Here is a 16,994-nt window from a genome sequence, read left to right on the forward strand (position 1 = left end):
GAAGATGAAGAAGTCAAGATGCTGGTGCTGTGAGTGCTGTGCTTTGACACAGGTGAACTCAGATGAAATGAAAGAAAAGGGGAAAGTCTCCTCCAGCACAATGAAACCTAATACCTGCTCCTCGGGGTCAGGAGGTGGTCGGGTTCAGAGGTGACTCTCCATTCAAGTCAATGCACACTTAAAACAGCAGTTTTTTGGTACAGCTGCAGCAATAGAAAAAATAAAGCTCTGAGTAAAAAAAAAATCCATTAATTTTATTAAGGCAGAACCATGCTTCATTAGCTAAAGTTTAAAAAATATAAGACAGTAACTGTAATCTAAGGTCAAGTTCACCAATCAAAGGAAAATATAAACACATCAGATAGAGCTCAATCAGCAAAGTTTTTTTTTTTTTTAACTCGTCTTGCCAGTAAAAAGAACAACCCACCATTACCTATTCAGCCTTTCCTCTAAAAGGAAGCACATTAATCCTTATTATCCAAACAAAAGTTATTTCCTGTCATGAATAACTAACTGGCTTAACACTGTCACAAGACTTCTCTGAAGTGTGCACGTGAGAAAACCAAGACCACGAGTAAGTCTCTTTTCAACCACCAGAGGGTAACAGAACTCATTTATAAAATGTGGTCTATCACGCTTAAAGTATGACGCAGTAAAAATACAAGAAAGATCTGTAGATATAACTTACATTAAACCCTAATACATTAGACTACATTTGCATAACATTACAGTGCATTACAGTAAAAAAAATTTTTATTTCTTGAAATTCTTTAAGTTGTGTGTTTTCAGATACACGTGTTTAATAAATTATTAATATTCATTATTATGCTTAAATGTGTTTTGCATGAATACAGTACGCCAAATCTGTTATTCTCATCTTCGTCCTCTGCATTAAAAACTGTAGTCATTGTTTTAAACAACCTGCAGAGGGCAGCAGTAAACTCTGACTGCAGTTTTTTGTAGAGAAGAACAAGAACAGGGTCCGTGCAGTTACCAAAGAGCCTTGAATGAAAGAGTTACGTATAGCTACCACTTGTAGTAACAGGTCTGCTGTCACGTCATTTTTTAATTTTTTTTTTTAAGCGTGGACCAATCCCTGGCGTCTTTACAGTCTTTGAATTACCCATCATCCCCCTGAAACGTGTGACCTGTCTCTGGCCTTGGCGTGTGGTACTCTGCAGCTAGTTGTCAGTGTCTGCAGGCTGTGGGGATTAATTAACGGTAACCGGCTTGTGTTTCTAATCGACAAGTCTGCTAGTAAACCGGGAGCTGAGCCACAATGCTGACATGTAGGACAGTATGGAAGAAGGTCGCTCCTCTGGCTAGAACTTCATCAACGGTGTGCCGGCAAAATGTGAGAAGAGCAGGTAAGTAAGTTCGCTGACCTCGGTTCAGACATACACTGCCTGCAGCATGATATTACACAGCCTCATTACATGAAACCACAGGAGGTAGCCCTGTTAGCTTAGCTCATTTAGACTCCCGCGATCTCTGCATCGTTATTAGAAAGCTAACTTAGCTAATTAGCAAACGTTAACGCTGCAAGTTGACATTTCGATGACAACTAGCTAACTTAAACTGCGCTGCATTTCATTGGTCCTACGTGAAACCTGACCAAAGGCAACATCAAAAACATGTTTTTCCACATGTGTGCATCTACTTACTGGTTTACAGTGTGTTCAGATACAGGTGTTACACCATATTCTGTGACCAGTATGCAAAGGCCCACTTGGATTTGAATCGTGGGGTCTTACAGTCCCAGAAAGGATAAGTCCAGTCCTTCTGTGCAGTGTGTCTCTAGGTTGCTAGAATATACATTGCTAATCGTTATTCATAATGCATAATATATGACGTTATATTTGTTACTCTTAGAGTGGGAAAAATACCTGTAAGTACAGGAAATAGTGTGCATATACATGTAATGCACCAACGTTCACACGTCCATTTATTTTAGGGAACGTTAATTTAAAGCCTTATAAAACCTGCAGCTGTGATGATGGTTAGCACTCCAGCATATATTTACTCAGTCTTTTTTCACTGTCAGCGTCTACGTATGTGTTAAGCATGTATTAAACAGCTACTCGGCAGTTTCCCTGGTTTTACAAGGGAGTCTGTTTACACTATACATGCTTCCCTTTGGCAGTATTATTAGAAAGCATTGCATACGTTTTCATTGCTATGCAGATGATACCCAGCTTTATCAATTCATGAAGCCTGATGACACATATTAATTAGTTAAACTGCAAGAATGTCTTAAACATAAATTCCTGGATGACTGCTTCTAAATTCAGATAAAACCAAAGTTATTGTCCTTGGCCCCACAAACCTCAGAAACATTGTCTAACCACATACTTACTCTGGATGTCATTACCTCGGCCTCCAGTAGGTCTGGCCAATATGGACCAAAAATAATATCTATCTATTATTTAGCTGAATTGCGATATACAATATATCTCGATATTTTCTCTTTCCAAAAGGTATAAACAAAAAGGCACTTCTGAGTCAAAGCTACATGTCCCAAATGTCACACAGGCAATTTTTAATTAACATTCAGCTGTAGATGTACATGAGAAATTGCTCAAAAATAAACAATTGGTATATTCAAATAATGATGCTTTTTCCCCCTCCATAACAAAAGACTCACAGCTGTGCTATTAAAATATAAACAGAAAAGATAAGTCTTTGATCCAGACTTCACCAAAGTGCTTCCTCCTGTGTGTACTCCTGTACATCTAGTACTCTGTGCAAATAACAAAACATGTAAACAGACTGAATGAACAGATTCCATCCTTCAGTCAGCAGGATTCTAGCCAGCTCAGTAAATCCATAGACCTATGCGATGACGTATTACAGCAACGGGCCCACCCACTCAATGCGGCGTCTACGTATCCGCCGGCTGCATCATAGACATATATACGGTATCTATGTTTATGGGCTGCATCACAAGCACACGAGAAAGACCCACTTCCGCTATTAAGGTCACGTGACTTACGGTACAAACCAACTTCCGCTATGGAGTTAAGTTATGGCAGTGACTGCCAGGCTGTCGCTTCTTGCATGATTTACGGGTGAAGCGGTGAGGCGGGGCAGTGTGAAGTTGCGCAGACACAAATTGGGAGAAGAGAAAGGTGAACAGTTGGATCTACAAGTATGATTGTAAACGATATTCTCATCTTATATCATGTATGAAAATGTATTGATATTTCTTAAAAGCTTGATTTATCACCCAGTCCTAGCCTCCTGTAACACTGTGAGAAATCTTAGTCATTTTTGAATAAAATTAGAAACATTGTGTCTCAGTGAAGCTGAAAAGCTAATTCATGCATTTATTACTTGTAGACTGGACTATTGTAAGTCATTATTATCAGGCTGTCCTAAAAGCTCCCTGAAAAGCCTTCAGCTGATCCGAAATGCTGCAGCTAGCGTACTGACAGGAACTGGAAAGAGAGAGCAGATTTCGCCCATATTGGCTTCTCTTCATTGGCTCCCTGTTAAATCTAGAATAGAATTTAAATTCCTTCTCCTCAAATACAAGGTCTTGAATAATCAGGCCCCATCTTATCTCAAAGACCTTATAGTCCCATATCACCCCAATAGAGCACTTCACTCTCAGACTGCTGGCTTACTTGTGGTTCCTAGGATACTTAAGAGTAGAATGGGAGGCAGAGCCTTCAGCTTTCAGGCCCCACTTCTGTGGAACCAGCTCGCAGTTTGGATTTGGGAGAAAGACACCCTCTCTATTTTTAAGATTAGGCTTAAAACTTTACATTATGATCAAACCTATAGTTAGGGCTGGATCAGGTGACCCTGACCCCTCCCTTAGTTACGCTGCTATAGGCCTAGGCTGCTGGGGGAATTTCCATGATGCACTGAGTGTTTCTTTTCATTCACCTCTTTTTACTCTATTTATACCCCACTCTGGATTTAATCATTAGTTATTATTAATCTCTGGCTCTCTTCCACAGTGTGTATTTTGTCCTGTCTCTCCCCCCTCATCCCCAACCGGTCACAGCAGATGGCTGCCCCTCCCTAAGCCTAGTTCTGCTGGAGGTTTCTTCCTGTTAAAATAATTTGGTGCTATATAAATTGAATTGAGTCTCTCTCACGGCTGAATGATTGTTACATTAGAAGGAGGATTGATCCCTGATTGAGTACCATTTGTGAACATCATTCAGAGTGATGTAGCTTTGAACTGTGTTTGCAGGTTTGAACAATGGCAGAATACCAACACGTGTACCTGCAGCTCACATGTCCGGTGGGCTGCCAGGGGGAGGTGGGGATAACCTAAAGTACGCCCTACTGGTTGGAGCAGCTACCGTTGGTGGCCTGGCATATGTGAGTAAGCTTCGTATTAAGTGAAGTAATGATTAATTTGTTTCATTTGGTTTCTTTGTGTTTTTTTTTTTTCTTTTCTATAACTTGAACACTCACTGGTTTAAATTAGGGCTGGGCAACCTGGATCTGTGATATAAAAATTGCTGTTTTTGTCAACAGAGTCTGGTGGTTTTTGTTAAGTATTTTTTTTTTTTTTTTTTTTTTTGTAGCATGTCATCTCAATAAATCAACAAACATTGTTGACTTTTGTCACAGATCATTAATTTCATGTATACCTTCAAACTATGAGTTATTAATTGTTGTATGAGTGCTGCAAGCACGGCTTTACTGAAGAAGTGCTTTATGCAGCGCAGCATCAGATCATATCCATATACACTATTGTCTAATTCTGTTTCTCCTTTGAAGTTATGTGGATACAGTTAAGAAAAAATTCCATATAACTCCCATGACAAGATTTCATTGATTAGCACTGTCACCTCCGGCAGGTTCTGCCAACTAGCTGGGGCCTTTCTGTGTAGAGTCTGCGTTTTCTCTGCCTGCATGGGTGTGTGTAGTTGTCTGTCTCTGTGTTAGCCTTGCGATAAACTGGCAACCAGTTCAGATTGTACCTCGCCTGTTATCCTATTTGAGCTGGGATATGCTTTACCCCTCCACAACCCCAAATTAGTTGTTAAGTTGTTAAGAATATGGTTTAATGGAAATATCACGCAGTCCTAGTTTAAAGGCATCAAACTGGAGGTAGAGGCAGATTTTCCATTTGGAAATAAATGTTGATAAGTCAGTGTGTTGTTCATTTGTCAGCTTTCATCCAGAAAATCCTACTCTGCCTATTTGCTGATACTCACGGCTGAAAGATAACAGTCAACACTGGATCTGACTGGCAAATTTGAACAGCTTGATGAAGCAATCATTGAAGTTGTCATGACTAAAATTAGTGCACTTTTCTGTTTTTACAGGCGTTTTATACTTTGAAGGGAGACCAGCAAAGATATCAGGAGCGTATCACAGAAATTTCATCCAGATCACAAAAACCAGCTGCAAAAGAATCAGCCACACCCATCCCGTCGCAGCCTCCTGGTGAGCGGCTTTTAGGAGCTGTTAGCTGATAACACAGCTTCACTGTTAAACCCAGTTCCTCTGAGAAGCTTCTGAATTTCACTTTGATTCTGTTTGTGTTTTTAGCTGTAGAAGCCACTGAAACAAAAGGTGAGTGATTTCTTTGCCGTGCCAGTTACAGATCAAACTCCACTTGTGTTAATAACTAATAGGTAGTCAAACGTAACCTTGAGACATTCAAACAGTTCTCCAAAACCTCTTAGGTCCAGTGCTTGTGTGCTGTTAGCAGTGACAGCCCTTTAAAGGAAACATTTGTGCTTTAATATCATGGTTAAAGGTCATTTGGTGTCATTTGGAGGCTTTTAATCAGCTGACTCTGCAGCACACGGTTTAGCTTCCTCTTTATTTCCATGTAAACAGCAGATTTTGAGCTTTCAAAACAAACTGTCTTACAGAGTGTATTTGAATTGGTGATTACTTTTTTTTTTTTTTTTTAAATCACTCACTGACCACAAACCAAAGAGTCTTTTATACTTTCGCTTTTTATGTGCTGAGTATCAGTCTAAGTTATTTTTAATGAGTGTGTTCCCTCTCAGCCACCATTGAGCCAAAACCTGAAGCAGAGTCTTCATCCCCGGAGCCAAGCCCTCCAGCATCTGCCACTGAAGTAGCAGCCACCAGTGAAACAACCGAACAGCCTCCAGGTTGTCTACTTATTTCTTTTTAAATATATATTCTATGGATGGATATTAGAAATGGTGACACCAACTGGTAAATGCATTTCAGTGCAAACAAAGAGGCTACAGAACATGTGTTAAAAATATATTGCTGTTTAGTTATACCGAGTGGATGTGTTTTATGCCAGAGGGCTGCTGGGTATTCTGCATTTTTATCGTCCTTTTTTGTGAATGCTGTCTATATTCAAAGGCTGAGAATTTTGCAAATAAGACTTCATTTTTTTGTCATATTATTAAGATAAAATAAGAAAACAATTCTAGATGAAATAGCAATAAAGAGAGATGCACCGATTAAACCAGGTGAGGGACCAGAATCGGCAGATTTCCAACATTCTTGCCTGGACCGGTGTCTGGCCGGACAGCCTCTCATACGTTCGATTACAAGCTGGTCTGTTTCGCGCACACACACACACAGTGGTGCAGGTAAATAGTCACACTCACAGCTTTATTTTCTGTTGTTTCAGTGAGAGAAGGTCCTGTAACTTACTGCAGTCTGATGGAAACGTTGAATAATTTATTTTCGTATGAAAATAATATTTTGCATTGACGTTTTTTTGGTTTTATATATGCTGTCAGTTATGGTTCTCAGAAAATCTGAATCAGCAAAAATCAGTATTGGCAGGTCACACTTTTAAGGAAAAATCAGAATCAGCCAATCGCTGCGTCTCTGATCGCAGTGATGAAACTGAGCCTGTCTGATTATTTTCTGTTACTGTGAATTTGCAGCCGTCTGTTACCCTTTACTGTGTTGTGGTGATATTTAAAACTCGCAACTTTCTTTTTAGTGTGGAAGCTTTTAATGGAAACATTGGCATAATCAGTCCAGTATACCTGTCCTGTATACCTGAGGAAACACTTTGTGGTGTTATAAATATATATGTCTACATGTCTTCATATTGTTAGTGTGAATTCCCCGACTAAAGCTCAGAAATCTACGAATTCACTGATGAGAGTTTAGTTTTATAGCAGATCTACCCTGTCATTTTGACTGGTCAGTGACCCGATTATACTAACAGAACCTGCGGCACCAACACAAACCCTCACAGCAGAGTCAGTCATGCCTGAGCCTAAAGATGTGGCAGAGAGTGGTAAGGCCATAGTCCAGCTTCACTTGGAGTGGGGAAGTGGGCACATATCCTCATAATATTTTAACATTTTTCTCACAACTTTTCCTCCCACCTGTCATGTCTGTCACATTGTTTGGGTTCTTCCAATGATAAAGGTTGATTGCACTGATTTGAAAACATCATTTTCTTATTAACCAGGTCCATTTACTGTTTGTGCAAAATACTAATGAGTTCATGAACTGACTGAGTCTCTCCTCTGTCTCACTTTCACGCTGACTTGGCTTGCTGTTCCCCTCCCATGGAAATATTCAGCCGTGGACTCCACACCTGCCTCTCTCAAGGTGCCCTCACACGCCTCATACCTGCTGATTGGTGGAGGTACTGCCTCTTTTGCTGCTGCCCGGTCTATTCGAGCCAGAGACCCCGGAGCCAGGGTCAGTCTAGCCCCCATGTTCACTCTGAATGCACTTTGTTACTCTTTTAGTTGCACCTGAGTTTTTGTTAAATTTGAGTATTTTTTTTTTCTTTTTCTGCTAGGTGTTAATTGTGACTGATGAGCCAGACCTCCCATACATGAGACCTCCTCTTTCTAAAGAGCTGTGGTTCTCTGATGATCCCAGTGTGACAGAAACTCTGCGCTTCAAACAGTGGAACGGAAAAGAAAGAAGGTCTGTTTAACATCTTTATTTGTGCTTAGCCTATTTAACCTGATTTCTCTCAGTTCTTTTGTCTCAGCAGCTGCCTGTCCTTGGCGGTGTCTTGTCGTGCCACATCGTTTGTCTTTTTATTACAAAATTATAACTTCTTCTGGTGCTGTTGTGTTTTCTTTACACTTAAACACAGGACTTCCACGGCCACTAAAAAATCTTAAATATTTAACCCACAGTATTTAGTTGCTGATATCAGCTGTATTACAAATAAAGAAAATAGAATCACAGTAATGTACAGTAGACCTCAACCTAATGTTATAAAGCAGCAGTATGATCAAATACAAAATGACTAATCCTTCTATTTTAGCTTTCATGTTCAAACCGACAGCCTTCTTGCTCTGAGGTGACCTTCTTAACCACTGCACCACCCATATTTATGTCACCCATATTTAGCTCCCAAAGTGGAATTTGGCTCCTTAATTTCAGACACACTAGCTAAGTTATTAATTCTGTAGCTCAGTTCTAAAAAGACATCTTCAAAAAGACACAATGCTGGGGTGTTTTAGGCTCAGCGGGATCACTGGAACCTTCAACAGTAAATAGATCAAAATGACCGCTTTTACTGAAAGTATCAAATACTGTGTTGTAGGGATTATTGTGCTGGTGTATATCAAATTTGTAGCCATGGCTTGTTGATCAATGCCTGCATGTGATTTATTACTTATGATTATTACCTGTTTTACTGTTTCCCATCAGTAAGTGTTAATGCAAAACAAACTGCACCACTTTCTGTGCTGAGGTTTCTCTCCAAAGACCTGATAGACACAAAGAGTTTGTTTTTTAAACCTGGCATTGATGCAGCAGAACATTGAATGGATACTTCATAAACTGGTGACATTTTGGCGATTCTCAGAAGTTGTTTTACAAAAAAGCCTTTCAGTCATTTTAATACTTTTGTATTTATTTTCCAGTATCTACTTCCAGCCACCATCATTCTACATCAATCCAGAAGAACTGGATAGTGCAGAAAATGGAGGAGTGGCTGTTCTCATTGGAAAAAAGGTTGAACACCCCCCCCTCCCCTCCCCCAAATCTCCATAATTTTATAGCTACTGAATAAAGTATTCACACCAGAAGTGATATTATTGGCAGCTGTATATGTACTTCTAATCTGTATTGAAAGATTTTCAAAGTCTGACCCGTTATGATGTCTAAACCTGGAAAGCAAAAGTTTTTCAGAAGATGTGTTTAATTTCTTGTAGGTGGTTCAGATGGATGTGCGAGGAAACAAAGTAAAACTGGACGATGATACTGAGATTTCGTACGACAAGTGTTTGATTGCTACAGGTAAACTACCCTGTTTTTCTTTATTTTCTGCTTTTACCACATGTGGATTATACCTGCTGGAAGCAAATTTTATCCTTCCCCTCAGGTGGTATACCAAGAAACCTACAAGTCATCGAAAGAGCAGGAGAGGAGGTGATGAAGAGGACAACTTTGTTCCGCAAGGTCAGCGTGTAGCCACAAGGGGGTGGTAGCAACGTGTTGCTCTCACAATGTCTGGCTGATAGTATGTATATACTGTCTGCTGGAGTAAGTGTTAAGGCATGACATGAAGGAATCAATAGTTATTTTAAAACAACAACGAATTTAGGTTGTTTTTGTCTTTTATATTTGGGACAGCATAAGCCCTCTAAGATGCTACAGACAGACGGTTACAGCTAAATGTTTTACTGTGTCACATAAAAATCAGACTGTGCTCTAAGTTCTGTTTTTCTCCACAGATCGAGGACTTCAGATCTCTGGACAAGGTCTCCAGAAATGTAAAATCCATCACTATCATTGGAGGTGGCTTCTTGGGCAGTGAGCTGGCTTGTGCTCTTGGCAGGAGATGTAAGACTACATGACAAGCTGAGAAAGTAACTGAGTAGATAATAACACCGACATCCAGCTGAAGTAACTCTTTTCTTAGTTGTTGTTCTTTCTTTGTTTTTTTAGCAATTGAGTCTGACCTGGAGGTGATACAGATGTTCCCTGAGAAGGGTAACATGGGAAAAGTGCTGCCTGAGTATCTGAGCAACTGGACAACAGAAAAAGTCAAGAAAGGTCCGCGTCCAACTTCATTTCACACAAGCTGCCGAAGACAAAGAATGTTCTTTTAGATGTTTTAGCATTTTATGGTTTGCTGTCTGTTTTTTGTAGAGGGTGTAAAGGTCATCACAGAAGCCTTGGTGAAATCTGTGACCTACAAAGATGACAAATTAGAAATCCAGCTGAAGGACGGCAGATTGGTAGGTTCAGATTTCTACACAAACGCAGCCTAAACCAGGACAGTGAAGGTATTGATTATCTGCCGTTTCATGTTGTAGGTGAAAACTGATCACATTGTTACAGCTGTTGGCCTGGAGCCAAATGTTGACCTTGCTAAGTCAGGAGGTCTGGAAGTGGACTCTGACTTTGGTGGCTATCGGGTAAACGCTGAGCTGCAAGCCAGGTCCAATATTTGGGTGGTAAGTTAATGCTCTTATGACATGGTGTGCTCTGTTAAAGAGATCTTGAAGAGCTGTGACTAAAAATCCCATCATTCTGCCCAAAATCTGCTGTAAAAGTCATCTTACAAAAAGGAAATATTGGAAAGTCCTTCCTTCCTTCCTTCCTTCCTTCCTTCCTTCCTTCCTTCACTTATCCTTTAAATTAGTTAAATTCAGGTTCAAGTTTTCCCCCTTTCCTGATGCCTCTAGCTTCATTGCTCAGATGTTTCAAGATACATCTTCTCAGTACCTATTAGCATGAAATAAAAATTGCACATTCTAAGCCATACTGCATATTCCCAATCCGTTCTTGTTGATGTAGGCAGGAGACGCTGCGTGTTTCTATGACATCAGACTGGGTCGCAGACGTGTGGAGCACCACGATCACGCTGTTGTGAGTGGTAGACTAGCAGGGGAGAACATGACGGGAGCCAGCAAACCCTACTGGCATCAATCCATGTTCTGGTGGGTATCAGACTTGTGTTCAGTGTTCCTACTTGCTGCTCGTACTCCTGGGTCACAAACTCCTCCCTGTAATGAGACCCGTGGATGCAAACCATGAAACCAACTTTTAAGTGGAAACTAAGGAAAGAATTTGAAGGCGAGGACCAGTTTTAATTTTTGATTGCACTGAATGCATTTAAGTAAGAGAGCATGTGCAATTCTGCAAATGACTCCGATGTAATCCTTTTAGAGGTCAGATGAATATACATGATTGCTTTGAAGTCTTGAAAACCATTAAGTCTAAAATATTTAAGATGTCTTTAGACGGCATTAAAGTCTCTCTCTTGGGATGGATTTAAACCCTTGAAGACTCATCTCTGTTCATCAGAATTAGATTTTTTTTTAAAAATAATCCGTTCTTGCCATAAAATGTCTTATATTTGCCTGATTAAGAATGCATGGATATATACAAATGAGCCCCACCGCCTTCCTCAGCTGCTTGCCTCTCCGTCTGATACTTGTGCTGAAAACGCCAGTGTTTAAACTGTAAATCAGGAGGTCCTGATCACAGATCAGGTACTGTTCCAAAATGACATCAACAGTTCCTGGAGCTCTTTGGGCAATGGCTAGGTGCTCACTGTTTAAAACTAAAACTGCCATTACAGACAAAGCATTTGGGCAGATTCACACATTGGGAAGCTTTAATTGTACTTACAGAATATAATGAATCCAACTCCGGTAACAATGTCTTCACTTAGCCTGTCTCTTTGTTTACCATGACACACACAAATGGTGAAACAGTGAGCAGCAAAATTCTCACACTGAGCTGAAATAAAACAAATGCACAACAAATGAAACGAGGTTTCAAATTGCCTGCATCATCAGATAGCTACCAATATGCAATATGTTGCTAATGGTGATGGCATTGGTTACCTATGAAAGGCTGTTTGGAACTGTTTTTGAGTCATTGATATAAAGCAGTTCAAAAATGTAAATGATGCAGTCGTGAGAAATTTCACTTCTTTGAAGTCCAAGGTTTTCAGGAAAAAAACAAAAAAATCATCTGTTTTTCTTACCAGGTTCTAAAATTATTTAAATGCAACCTCAGATGAACAACAACCTATGTGATTATTCAACAAAAACGAATCCAAAAACTGCTGAAGCAGTGTTTGAAAAACGAATTGTATCCCATGATTCAGTAGCAAAGCAAAATGTCAGTTTTGTGGGTGTTTGTTTAGGCACAGCTCTCTTAAGGTCCCACCACAGCATTTCAGTCTTTCCTTCTTGGCGTTATGTTAACACACGCCTGAATGTTCCAGACCAGCAAACTGCCAAAAAAACTTCTGCTTTTTATAGAGGTGCTCACACTTGCTGTTCAGTTAATCAAGTGCATTTGATCAGCAGCACCTATTTAACCTCTTATTTTCAGTGAAAGCAGTAAAGGTGTATTTAGTTTTTCACTGCTTCCGTATTTTGTTAAATTAATGATCACATCACACAGATGATCATCAAATTAATGATGTTCATCTGAGGTTGTATTTAAATCATTTTAGAACCTGGTAATTATGACCTGATACAGAAACCTTTAGTCTTGGTGAGTTTTTCTTTCTTTTCTCATGTTTGAGAAAGCACACAGACTCGTTAACAAGGTTAAACATTTGTTTTACATCAGAGGACTCCAGTCAAATCTTTAAAACAGTAAAACTTCATGGACTTGGAAATGATCTAATGCTAAACATTACAAACCTCACAGATCACAGTAGGACTCCAGACATTGAGGGAGTTACCAAAAACGTAACTACAGTGAGGAATGCGGCTCTCAGGACCCAGAGAATATATGTTGCTCACAGCTGGTGAAATGCAACACACTGCAGTCCAAAAAAACCCACAGGACCATCAGTCAAACTATCACGGCTACCATTTAACTAGTCCTTCCTATTTAAATAATTATAAAGCACATTCCATAACTTGTTTAGTTTCTTATTTCAAGTTTCAGATTCAAATCAAAGGCTTCTCCAGTTGATGCTCATGTGCTGCATGTAAAATGCTATAAAATGTCAGCAGATTCCCCACAAATGTCAGTGGACCAAAGTTCTGTATGACTCTGCAGCTTTGTACAAGGTCTCTGTACAACCTTGCAATTTGTCAAGGTCAGCTGACATCACTACAGGTCACGAGCTATCTTAAAACTCATCAGGTGGCGGCAGTGGGGGTTCATGCCCGAAGCTGTGCTGGTGTTTAAAATGGAAAGTGTGTGAGGTATATGAACATACACTCTGTGTTCAGGAAGCTGTTTTGACAAAGTTTTAAAAGCCGGCATTTGTTTCACTTCAGCAGAGCTGCTTCCAACAGAGATGTGAAGAAAATGTTCTTGGCATGGTGACACTTGGCGCAAATTGACTGTGTCTAGTTTTAATTATACAGTGGTGCTCCAAAGTTTGTCTACCCTTCAGTTTTCTATAAATGTTCCTCTACAACATTACCAGATTTGAACACAAGTTCCAAAAGTCGATTTAGAAAAAAGCTGAATTAAACAAATGAGACAAATACAAAATCCAATCACGATTTATTGAGAGAAATGATTCATTATTGCATGTCTGTGAGAAGGGGAAAAACATTTGAACCTCAGTGATTATCAGTTCATTTGAAGGTTAAATTACAGTGAGGCTCTGCCAGTCAGTGGGGTGGCAGTCAGGTGTAAGAGCATTTCTTGTTTTTATTTGAACATCTTTGAATATCTGTGGAAGTGAAGCAGTAGCATAAACAAAGGACAGGCCTTTGGAAAAAAAGTTGTTAATGATCATCAGAATGAAAAAGGTTATAAAACACCTGAAGTGTTTAGACTCGTATCGATTATTAGTCAGACACATTATGTATAAGCCCTCCCCAGGAGTAACAAATATCAGCCCAAAAAGAGGCAGATAACAGACTGGGCGGCCACAAGGGAACACGTAACCTAAAGTGTCTCTCTGACTGGCTAATGTTCATGAGTCCACATGGCAGGGCTGCAAGGAAAAAGCCACTTTCCTTCAATGTGAATACGGGAGCTTGTCAGTTTGCTAAGGATCGCAAGGAGAATATTGAAACTATTTTGTGGCTGGATAAGTAAAGTAAAATTTAATGGCTTAAATAAGTTTGCTTTTGGAGTAAGGGAAACACTGCTTTCCAGCATAACGCCCAACATGGTTTGAGACTATCACTGCATCTGTGCCAGAACGGCTTTCCATCAGAGCTATGAATTCTGTATTCTCCCAGGGAACTCTAAAGGCAAAGGTCAGGACATCTACCCGTGAACCGACTCTTGGCTGAAAGTGGGTCATGCATCAAGACGACGAGACACGAAGCGCACAAGTTATTCTACTAAAGAATGGTTGGAGAGTAAAAAAGCTTTGAATGGCTGAGTTAAAGTCTTGACCTTAATCCACCAGAAATGATAGAGGAAGCAAGCAGTTCGTGTAAGGAAACCTACCAACATCCCAGAATAGAAGCTGTTCTTTACGGAAGAATGGGCGAAAATTCCTCCAAGCTGATGTCATGGACCAATCAACAGTTATTGTTAACATTTTGTTGCCGTTATTGCTGCACAAGGGAGTCTCACCAGATGATGCAGGCCGGCAGGGGTACACACACACAGCTCATGTATTATTGAATCCCCCCCCCCCCCCCAACAATAACTAGGTCTAATATTTTGTATTTTATTGTATCTTTACCTACATTTTGGACTTGTTTTAAAAATCTGGTATTTTGGCTCATTTATAAAGAAAAATAAAATTTTTTAAGAGTTTGCAAATTTTCAAGTCCCACTGAGACATGCAGTCATTTTGCGCCAAGAAATGATGTTTTCTGACCTTTTTCTTCAACTATATATGGTATTATAATAACACGTGTTGTGTAATTTCTTACAGGAGTGATCTGGGTCCTGATGTCGGCTATGAGGCTATCGGGATCGTTGACAGCAGCCTACCAACGGTAGCAGTGTTTGCTAAAGCCACTGCCAAGGACACACCTAAAGCTGCTACAGAAGAGTCAGGTAGGAGCATTCATTATCCAGGTGAAAGGAGCCTTAATGCTGTAAAGGAAAAAGAAGGGGGGGCTTGAGGGCTAAGGGTCAAACTGAGTCTGTGCCATTAAATGCGCGACAGGAACTGGGATCCGCTCAGAAAGTGAAACGGAGGACACAGCCACCAGCGCAGTGGCCTCTGCAACACCTGCTCCTGTCGTGGAGAAAAGAGACGACTACGGCAAAGGAGTCATCTTCTACCTAAGAGACAAAGTGGTGGTGGGAATTATCCTGTGGAACGTATTTAATAGAATGCCCATCGCAAGGAAGGTACGTGCTGATTTTTGCTTTGTCGTCACGAGGTGTAAAAATATCGGTTTGGCTGCCGTAAACAGTTTATTTCTGTTATTTGTAGATTATCAAGGATGGAGAGGAGCACGCAGATCTGAATGAAGTGGCCAAGCTGTTCAACATCCATGAAGATTAAGATGACAAACATTCATGGGAGGGAGTGGGGTTTCATGTGACGACTGAACTCTGGGACTCATTCTCTAAGAAACAACTGGTCACGCTTACAAATGAGAGGATCAATGTAAAATATGTTGGTGAAATATTTTCATATTTGGAATTTATATCTGCTGCTCTCTTTGTTTGTTTTTGTTGTTTTTATTTTTTCCTCCCTGCTATCACCAAACTCATGTGATTGCCTATCAGCATTCCCCCCCCCCACCAGGCTGAAAATGTTGCACATGGTTCATCATTTCCTTCAGTGTGATCATGGCAGCTTGTTCTGAGAAGAGAAAAAAAAAAGCTGCAATAAAAGCTATTTTTAAATCTGAGTCACCTCAGTATTTTCAGTTAGAAAACAGCACTGACAGCGGATAAGTTTACCTCCAGTCTGAGCTTTGATTGTTTTGATGGTTGTTTAAGTCTGTGTGCTTCATCTAATCCGTACCACTGAAGCATCAGTGTGTGTACTGCTTGCCACATTTGCTGTGGATGTGCACATGAGCTATAGTGATTGAACTTTTAAAACTGAGCGACATCTAAACGGAGATAAAAGCCGTTATTGTTAGTTTAAAATGGGAAAAGACAGCTTGTATAAAAGGCACCTGACAAGTACATTTTACAGTGTGCTGGTGGTATGATCTAATTAAGTAAATCCAGTGTGCAGTCCAACAAAATAACATTAAAATGAAGCTTGCCCTACTTTTCCTGTCCGGAGGTAAAAATGCGCAAGCATGCAGAATTTTTTTTTTTTTTTTTTTTAACTCAGGGCTTCTTGTTATTAGGAAGGCATTCATGTTTTATATTCCAACACATTTCTTATCCAATTTGACACTGTGGGCTCCAGAGCGGAGTGGAGAACGGCCTTTTCAAGTGTGAGGCAAACACGTGCAGCCATTACGTCCCATCGCTTTCTTTGACATTAATTTTACATGAGTAAATGGCTGAGCTGCCTCCCACTCTGTGTGGAGGAATAAATATGAGTTTCCACAGTTATATGTGAATTTGTGTGGCAGTTTGAAGATGAAGTAATTAGACCAGAAACTTTAAACAGCAGTGCTAAAGATAAATCCCCTCTGGATGTGTACACTGACACTTGAAGAGATGTGTTACACTGGAATTAATAGGATCTTAATGCCTTTATCTTATTTCCCGTCTGCATGTGACAGCAATCTTGCCAAGTTGGCAGTTACCTTTCTGTTCTCCTGCCCAATTTGGGGCCCACTGGCTGCTTATGTTATGTGGTGTTGCAAATTGATAGCAATACAGTGTTCAGTATAAATAAACAGACTGATTGTGAAAGGAAGATTGATTAATGCAAAGGTGTCACCGCCAGTGTAAAATACAGTTTTGAGGGTTTTTTTTCTTTTATATGCTTCATTAAAGTTTGTGGATTTGGGTAAAGTGTACACACAGAGTTGAATTTATCCAGAAATTAAAGAAAAAAAATATGCATATTTTGTCTTTAACTTTTATAATTAGATTAGCTTGAATAGATGTACTTACAAACAGTAAAGCCACTCGCCTTGAATCCCATATATCTTAAAGTGCAAATCTGAGGCTGTGTCGAAGACCATTGTGGGGCCACTCTGCTGTAAAAATGTTGCTGTCCCTTTAAAAATTCTTGCAGTAATTCCTTCAGCATGCATATGGCCATAAAAAAGAGA

At 39.9% G+C, this 16,994-nt stretch overlaps 1 protein-coding gene across 3 annotated transcripts; it reads left to right on the plus strand.

The window, feature by feature from the left end:
• Positions 1–1,086: 1,086 nt before the first annotated feature.
• aifm1 (apoptosis inducing factor mitochondrion associated 1) lies at positions 1,087–15,659 on the plus strand. 3 transcript variants are annotated; one of them, XM_030746358.1, is made up of 19 exons: positions 1,087–1,367; positions 4,205–4,335; positions 5,292–5,412; positions 5,518–5,541; positions 5,988–6,095; positions 7,145–7,216; positions 7,508–7,629; positions 7,733–7,863; positions 8,817–8,907; positions 9,108–9,192; positions 9,278–9,354; positions 9,630–9,738; positions 9,844–9,951; positions 10,048–10,136; positions 10,215–10,355; positions 10,699–10,841; positions 14,726–14,850; positions 14,963–15,150; positions 15,236–15,659. In XM_030746358.1, the coding sequence occupies exons 1-19, from the start codon at positions 1,280–1,282 to the stop codon at positions 15,305–15,307; spliced, it is 2,025 nt and encodes a 674-aa protein (XP_030602218.1). In that variant the 5' UTR covers positions 1,087–1,279; the 3' UTR covers positions 15,308–15,659. The 3 variants fall into 3 exon arrangements, with proteins under 3 accessions (XP_030602218.1, XP_030602220.1, XP_030602219.1); XM_030746359.1 differs by lacking the exon at positions 7,145–7,216 and having other exon boundaries at positions 1,094–1,367; XM_030746360.1 differs by lacking the exons at positions 5,518–5,541; positions 7,145–7,216 and having other exon boundaries at positions 1,091–1,367.
• Positions 15,660–16,994: the final 1,335 nt, after the last annotated feature.

The sequence above is a fragment of the Archocentrus centrarchus genome, chromosome 14 (assembly GCF_007364275.1).
Source record: "Archocentrus centrarchus isolate MPI-CPG fArcCen1 chromosome 14, fArcCen1, whole genome shotgun sequence".
In the NCBI taxonomy this organism is placed as follows: domain Eukaryota; kingdom Metazoa; phylum Chordata; class Actinopteri; order Cichliformes; family Cichlidae; genus Archocentrus; species Archocentrus centrarchus.